Raw genomic sequence first — 7,963 nt, forward strand, 5'->3', positions numbered from 1 at the left:
TTGCTGAAAATAGCTGCCAGTTGCAAAAAAAATTGGGAAATTAGGTTGATGAGAGTGGTGAGACTGAACCAAAACAGTGAAGTTGCTCACTGTAAAATCAGAGTTGGGTGATAATTCCTCCTAAATACCCCTTTTACATTACACACAATCATTTGACTCATCGTTAATATAAAAATATTGATTACTGCAGTTTTAAACTTAAATGCACTGTATAAATTGAATGGAACCACAACAGAAAACACAAAATTAACAACTTTAAATGCACCAAAGCAATATTTGTACCAAAAGTATATTGTTCTACAGTAACATAATGGCCCACGGTAACAAAGAAAACACATCCTTTCAACACTATGGTACTGTACTGTATGGTACCATGGTACTTTTTTTTGCAAGGGTTGTGCTGAGATGGCTGTGGGTGTTTTTCATGGAGTTACTGATAATATGTGGTGTACTTCAAGTCACCTAGAGGAGCCTGGAGTACATAAAACATCTTCTGCAAGTCCAATTCCACATGGCAGAGAGGAGATGAAGAAGATTCAATATGTATAAGCACTTGTTATCTCACCACAGGAATTATTCGGGGAGAGCCATATCCTTGCACCAAGACACAATCATAAAGTATTCCTTTTCTGCAGCCGACCTCACTGCAAGAGCTCGTAATTGACTAAACCCCGCAGTCAACAGGCCTGTTTGGCATGTAATTAAAAATGTTGCCTTGTATGACCTGTGGCCTTGTGATTTCTCTCACTGATATTTTCCCTTCAGTAATGAGCTTGCAGATGTCAGCAACCCAAAGATGACTGCAGATGTCACAGAGGAAAAGCAAATATTGTCTGAGGATTAACAGGAAAGTCTGTCACCAAAGTGTTTACATCATTACTTGCTCAGCAGTCATATTTGAGATATACCCTACAAGACAGCAGAGGACAGTAACTGTGAAGTGACAGACAGGAGGAAGGGTGTGAAGAAAGGTACAGCATGTGCTCTACTTTTTGGATTGCCTCACTTATGATAAAAGTTATAGATTTGTCAGTTACAGAGATTCCACTTTTGACAATTCAACAAAGATTATGTGCAAAAGCCAACATGCTGTAATTACAGTCTATTTCCATCTATTGTATCTGGGCCACAAAACGTGTTCAATTGTGTTGTCTAATGTCACCCCCAAGTGGCGACAAGTGTTGCAGCAACTGTGGAAAACAATCTTTCTAGATTTCACCTCATGTAACATGAAGACAACAGGATGTAATGTACCATGAAACTGATACTACTACTGCAGATTGAATGGCAAACATCCTGATGGTGGAGTTTGGTTAGTTTGAATAACTTTTGTACTTTCTGATTGTTAGTTGGTCTGTACTTTTGTTTAAAGAGGCCTTCATGGTGAAAGCCAAATATTGACATTAAGGTGCATACCACGTGTCTGTTGTACCAGAGCGTGTAATGTCCTTTACGGTCTTTAAGTAAAAACTAATCCCTCTAATCCTGTATTTCTACATTACAATAACCCTGTCACCCACGTTCTCAAGCATGAGACAAAGAAAATTGATTTTTTAAAGTCTTCTGAAAATCCTCTGTCAATTATGTGAACTTTTTTTTTGATAAATCAGCCCTTTTTGACTGTCTGAACTCTGAAACTGCTTCACTTCAGTCCCACACTTGATTATGGACTCTTCTTTTACCTGCTTTTATGTTTTAAACATATTCAGCAGTTAAGCATCTTTCACATTTTCTCTGTGCGCAGCAGCAACCCTTAGTGTCACTCCTGAGAGCTGTTCGGAACAAAGCTTTTAAGAAACATGCTCACTCATTAATGATGCAGCATCCCCTTTGGACCAATCAAGGACACCAATTAAAGTTCCGCTTAAGTGAAGGGATGAACGTGTTTAAAAGAGAAAGCAGGGGACACTTGTATGAATTGTTTTATTTAATCTCTACAGCTGCCTCCTTTGGGTTATCACTGTCATTTTGTAAATGCCAGATAAGCAGCTAGTAGTTTCATTTAGGTTTCATCAAAAAACTTCCCCGTAAAATTAGATATATTATGTGGGGGGAAAAAGAAAGGACTTAAATCTAATTAGGGGATCTATGAGCATAATCTTGTTTTGTCAAAATTGTTTTTATTTCAAATTTGGACATGGACATTAGGAATCATGACAGCTTCAACATTTTGCATGAATTCATGTACTAGTATACAACAGCATCCAACATTCATCTGCTTATGATAAATACTAATCTAGTGGACAACCCATGAGTTGTCTTGAAATGATGAGATGAAATGATTTCAGAGCTGCTACTGAAATAGTTAACTATTACTATCAGTACTCTTTTGTCAACTTTCCTGATAACCTTGGCTATGCTTTTGTGTTTTCAACTCTGCTGTTTGACACCGTCTGTGTTGATGAGGTTATATGTAAGAACTCAGAGTTAAAGACCAAGGTATTGAGTAGCATTATATTAAAAAAAAAGAATCTAATCAATAGTAGTTTTTTAGTAAACTCTTAACTTGACTTTTAAATCAACATGAAGAAGAACAAGAAGACAAGAGCTTTTCATTGTGCTTAAAAGTGAAAATCTGACATGAGCAGTGGCATTAAATGATACATTTGAGTCAGTTTTTTTATGCTAAACAGTTGCCCTGAGTCACAAGAATTACAAGTCAAAAGACAAAAAAATATGAGCAGAAAATTCATAAACACAATTTCCTGTGTTCGTACCTCATATTATTACAGTTCACCATGGCAGAGAGATATATCGAAACAATACTTCTTAATCAAAATATCCATAGGCACAAAGAATAGATATGAATAAGCCTGGCATGAATTTTCTTTAGTCTGAGTGCTTCTGAAAAATCACAATGTAACACAAAAAGCATTAGTAAACCAAACATTTGATTCACCAGTATAGGTCCTAATCATTTAAAACCCTACTTTAAAGCCCATATGTGTAGATTTGTTATGTGCTTTTGATGGCATTAGATTCTGTTTGTAGAAAAATTAACCAGACTCTGTCAAAGTGCCTTGCTGGTGTATTGCTGTGTGGGACAGTGTCATTTTTCTTACCATGACTACGAGTGGGCAAAATTATATATTTTTAAATCCTACACATAGGGGATTTAAGCTTTACAAAAACAATATAACATAGCATACATATTAAGTCTCCTGGTAATATCGGACAGCACCATTTTCAGCTTAACATACTTTGCGATTATCAAAAATCACAATACTTAAGAGGGTTTCCTGTTGGTTCAGTGGTTTAAAACAAATACCTTACACTCAAAGATGTAAGGTCTTTTAATTCCACCATACCCAGCCTAAATCTGTACTGTATGCATCCCATTTTAAAGTGCAATTCAAGCCCAAGTTTGATTCTGTGAAGAAATGGGCCAACTCATTGCTGTTTTCAAAGCTTTTTCATTTGTGACTGATTCGAGTTGAATTTTTTTTTGGACAATCAGCACCCATAAGCCTGCCACGCTTCGTCATTCCCCCTGCAAAGTATAAGAGAGTCTGCTTCTGGAGAAGAGGCTATCTGCCCCCTCTGCGTTGGACAACAATGGTCCCTGCCACAATGTCATACACAGTCCTGTTGTGCTGGAAGAAGAGCAGAGTGATGAAGACGGGAAAAAGGAAGGCGATGGAGAAGTTCTTATTCAGTGCCCGCACAGCAGAGCTGTGACAGTCAAGACAAAAGAGACAAGACCAAGACATTTTATATCGTCATTAATTAAAACATATGTCCACAAAATGTTCCACTATAGAGTAGAATTATCTAAATACAGCTCACTCATATGTCATATAAAAAGTTTCTCAAGCAGTATGTGATCACTCACGCGGAGAGGGAGACGTTCGATGCCGGGACCACAAGGACACGGTTGGGTCGGACCAAAGTGGACGTGTCACATGTCACCACCCGCAAGCCAAGCAGGAATTTCCCTGGTGTGGCGCCACCAGCACCCCAGATACAGATGGTCTGATTGGACAAGAGGAACAAACTAACAACCCGGTACCCTCCCGATCATGCTAGTATAATACACTGTAGACCAGTTAAAGGCAGAACTTAATAATGATACCACACTCACACATGAAGCAGTAAAAAGCCAATTAATTCTCAGTTTAGACAAACAAGGTCAAAACCATGGAAGGAAACATGCCAGATGGCATTAGTCTCAGCGGAGGAGCCTGTATGTCACTGTGCTGGTTCCCACCTGGGAAAACAAGCCACTAATGCAGAAGGAGAACAAGAGACCTGACATATGACTTCATCTCAGGCAACTATGAATGCAACGTTGCATCAGTGTCCTCTATGGGACACAATGTTGTGTTGTAGAAGAACTCTGACTCTGTCTTGATTCATTTTACAAGACCATAAGGCACTGAGGCAGTTTCTAGTAACTGTGACTGAACAAACAGGGGAATGTTGTTTCAATTCTGTATTTTGAGTGAGGAAGCTGCTGTTTTTACCCACAAATTTTCAACACCCACAATTACTACCAATAGGCTAAACAAATATTAATAAACGCTGTAAGGCAGTATATCAGTATTTATGAATTATCATCTAATTGTTGGAACATATCAGTCTAATTCTGCAAGCTAAAAAGTACGAGTTCAGCTTATTTATTACTATATTTATTATCAATGTGATAAACATTAACTACATACTTGACATGTGGGTTTTCTCCATCACTAAATACATACTGTAATGTACATTTACATATCCTCGGTGTAGCAGAAGAATGTCTTCTTAGTTCTTTTCATCAACACATTTTTTTCTCACATTGGTCAGCCATAATAAAGTCATACTGTATATATTGCCATTATCATGACGGTGCTAAATTTGACCCACCTCATACACACATACTAGCACCCTGTAGACCAGAGCCACAGCCATCATCTTCTGCAGGTCCTCCATGGACGTGTTCTCATCGATCTCCTCCACGATGAAGTGGGTTATGAATTTGGCAATGTCCCTTTAAAGAGGAGAGACAGTATGTCTGTGTGAAGATGAATCTGGGGAATGATGAAATAACTTGGCATTAAAGCTATGATGCAAAGGTCTTGCAAATTGCCTCTTTTGCATAACTGACCCACAGCTACACCCGTGGCAGGAGAGCCTGAGGAAAACTGTGATGGGTGCTGAGAATGTCGCATATTACAATTCAGAAATACAATGTTTAATAACCTAAGTAGTTGATTTCAATTCCCTAATTCAGGCTCTGATTGTCTTTTCTTGTGTTTTTTTCCTTTTAGTTTTAAAGTTCTGTTTCTCTGAAGACTGTGTAATAGCTTCACTCACTTCATCCCACTCAGATGCATGATCCACAGCACGATGGTGGCCTTCACACAAAACAAGATGACGAAGTCCACTGTCTCGGCAAGGAACCTCTGGAGAGGAGAGGGGATGGTGTACTCCCGTCCTATGAAACAGATGAAGAGACAAGTGCACCCAGTATGCCTTTTTTTTCCAAATTAGATACTTCTCCACAGTACTCTGGATGAGTTGTAACCTGAAATTACCTTGATTTTTATTGACTTACTACTGTAGTTCAGCTGAAAGTTATCAGATGACCAAAAGAGACCTTGTAAAGACTCTAAGCATATAAGCTTGTTTTCTCCAAGCCATATAAGCCTGCTTCCCATCAGACTCATGACCAAGCTTATACACAAGTGAGTCCACACATCACTGTAGGCTGAATGGCATTTTGGATAAAGGAGGCCTTATAATACTGAGCCTTACCTGGCTGAGGTGGATTCCCATTCTGATGCTGGGCTGTCCGGGCATCAGTAGCTGGAGTGCTCTGGTGCGTCTGGGCGCCCCCCGGATGAGGGAAGGGTGCAGGGAAACTGAAAGGATACGGTTGGCTGTACCAGTTCCGTGAGTCGAAAACGTGCTGCCCAGCCCCGGAGGTGGAGTCAGGTGAACCCGGTGTCTGAGCGCTTGTCCCCGGCGGAGGGAAACCACAAGGAGGAGGAAAAGGGAAAGCTGACAGAGCCATCCAGCTCTGCCAGCCGGCATTTCCCCAGTAATACTGCCACATCCACTGCTGCAACTTCGCGCAGTATTCCGTGGTTGCGGTGCTCTGAGGCTGTTTAGCATCAGTTTCAGGGCAACGACGGTTGTCACTTGTTGTGGTCGCGACCATGTCTGACCCACTTCACTGGCTTTCTCTAATTTAACAGGTAAATCTGGTTTAAATGTCTTTACGTCTTCAGGTAATCCCTCTTTCGTGCGTTTATTAGCTCTCTGTTGGTTTGAAGTACAGCAGCGCTAGCTAAGTGTGTTTGTAAATAGAGGGATTTCCGGGACCGCTCAACGTTACTTCCCACAGTGATAACGTTATCTTTGTATAATATTCTGGGAATTTCATTGATATATTAATTTATAATGTAGAATCAATATTCATACCTTATCTGAGGTGAACATTTCCGTAACACACCATTATGTTGTAGAAAAGGCTAATAACAATCCCCCCTCTGTCGTTAATGGTATGATCCATTTAAAGGCGTATTCAACCGGTTCATCATCAGGCCCATGTATCACCCGCTCATGTTGTAGTAATAAAGGATATATTGCATATTTGTACAAAGTTAATCACATATCTCACTTTTTTAAGTGTGGGTGAAATAAATGTGAGCATTTGAGGCGCTTTCAATTACCTTATAAAGGTTGGTCTAACTTATACACATACACTCATTTTCACAATGCCATCACTTAACTGTGGGTTGTTTTTGTGTAATTATAGAGCAGAAATATACAACTAATACAGTATATCAGGTTCTACAGGTTCCACATATCATATCCAGTATAAACTATTCACATGAATATTGTTAAGACTGTTTAATCTGTATCAAACTGAGGGGGAATTTATTATTAGCTCAATAACACCAGTTACTTTTTAGTGTGACAAGTAACTGACTAACTTCCTCTCACAAGATGTAGTGTTTTGTTTATTTATTACAGTGAATGACTCTGCACTCAGTCTCATATTTCTATGACAAAAAGTTGTCATAGAAGATAAATGTCCTTCCTCTTGGTCCTAATTCAAACAACACAACTTTTCAGATTGCGCCACAAGAGAGCAGCAGAGGTCTGTTGAGCCAGGTTAATAACGCTTTTAATAAAACTGTCAGAATCATCTCTACTTTTCCTATTAATTATATATACTAATAATTAATTGTTATTATATTATATGATACAATGATATGAGCTCATGTACACAAATGACAGAACATCTAGCTGCTTTTTATCTTTTTTTATTGTGTTTGTTCTAGGTCAGGAACATAATATACAGTACTGTGCATAAGTTCTAGGCATTACAAGTAAAGTGAGGATGCTTTCAAAAATAATGCTGTGAATAGATTTTATTTATCAGTTAACTTCATACAAAGTTCAGTAAACAGAAGAAACCTAAATTAAATCAATATTTAGTGTGAGCACGCTTTGTCTTTAAAACCAATTCTCAACAAACTGGCACACTGTTCTTCAAGGTCCTTGGCAGGCAGGTCGTTCCAAGCATCTTGGAGAACTTGCCACAGTTCTTCTGTGGATTTAAGCAGCTCAGTTGCTTCTGTCTCTTCATATAATCCCGGACTGACTTAATGATGTCGAGATCAGGGCTCTTTGGGGGCCATACCATGTGTTGCAGGACTCCTTGTTCTTCTTGACACTGATAATAGTTCTTTATGCCTCTGTCTGTATGTTTGAGATCATTGTCATGCTGCAGAATTAAATTGGAACTGATCAGACGCCCCCCTGATGATACTGCATCATGGATGAGAGTCTAAACATCTAAAGTGCCTAGAACATTTGCACAGTACTGTAAATATTTTTGTGCACATGTCAATATGAAACAATACTCAGCTCTGCCTAGAGTTTTTGGATGTTTAGATGTACATCACTGGGGGCAAGAGGTGTGAGTTTTGGCCTACAGCCACATTCATGGATCCCAAAACATCTGAGTTCA

General features: G+C 39.1%; 1 protein-coding gene across 1 annotated transcript; it reads right to left on the reverse strand.

Moving 5' to 3' along the window:
• Positions 1-2,043: 2,043 nt before the first annotated feature.
• fam8a1a (family with sequence similarity 8 member A1a) lies at positions 2,044-6,425 on the reverse strand. Its single transcript, XM_042435589.1, has 5 exons — positions 5,737-6,425; positions 5,296-5,416; positions 4,846-4,969; positions 3,833-3,972; positions 2,044-3,672 (listed from the first exon to the last, which is right to left on the reverse strand). Exons 1-5 carry the CDS (start codon positions 6,140-6,142, stop codon positions 3,528-3,530), a joined length of 936 nt encoding a protein of 311 aa, XP_042291523.1. The 5' UTR covers positions 6,143-6,425; the 3' UTR covers positions 2,044-3,527.
• Positions 6,426-7,963: the final 1,538 nt, after the last annotated feature.

This window comes from Thunnus maccoyii, chromosome 15 (genome assembly GCF_910596095.1).
Source record: "Thunnus maccoyii chromosome 15, fThuMac1.1, whole genome shotgun sequence".
In the NCBI taxonomy this organism is placed as follows: Eukaryota; Metazoa; Chordata; class Actinopteri; order Scombriformes; family Scombridae; genus Thunnus; species Thunnus maccoyii.

Coding starts and splice junctions, on each gene's coding strand:
- fam8a1a (XM_042435589.1), bottom strand. CDS start 6,142: ATGGTCGCGACCACAACAAGTGACAACCGTCGTTGCCCTGAAACTGAT. Junction 5,417..5,736: donor TGGGAATCCACCTCAGCCAG/GTAAGGCTCAGT, acceptor TCTGTTTCATAG/GACGGGAGTACACCATCCCC. Junction 3,973..4,845: donor TGCTAGTATGTGTGTATGAG/GTGGGTCAAATT, acceptor TTGTCCAATCAG/ACCATCTGTATCTGGGGTGC.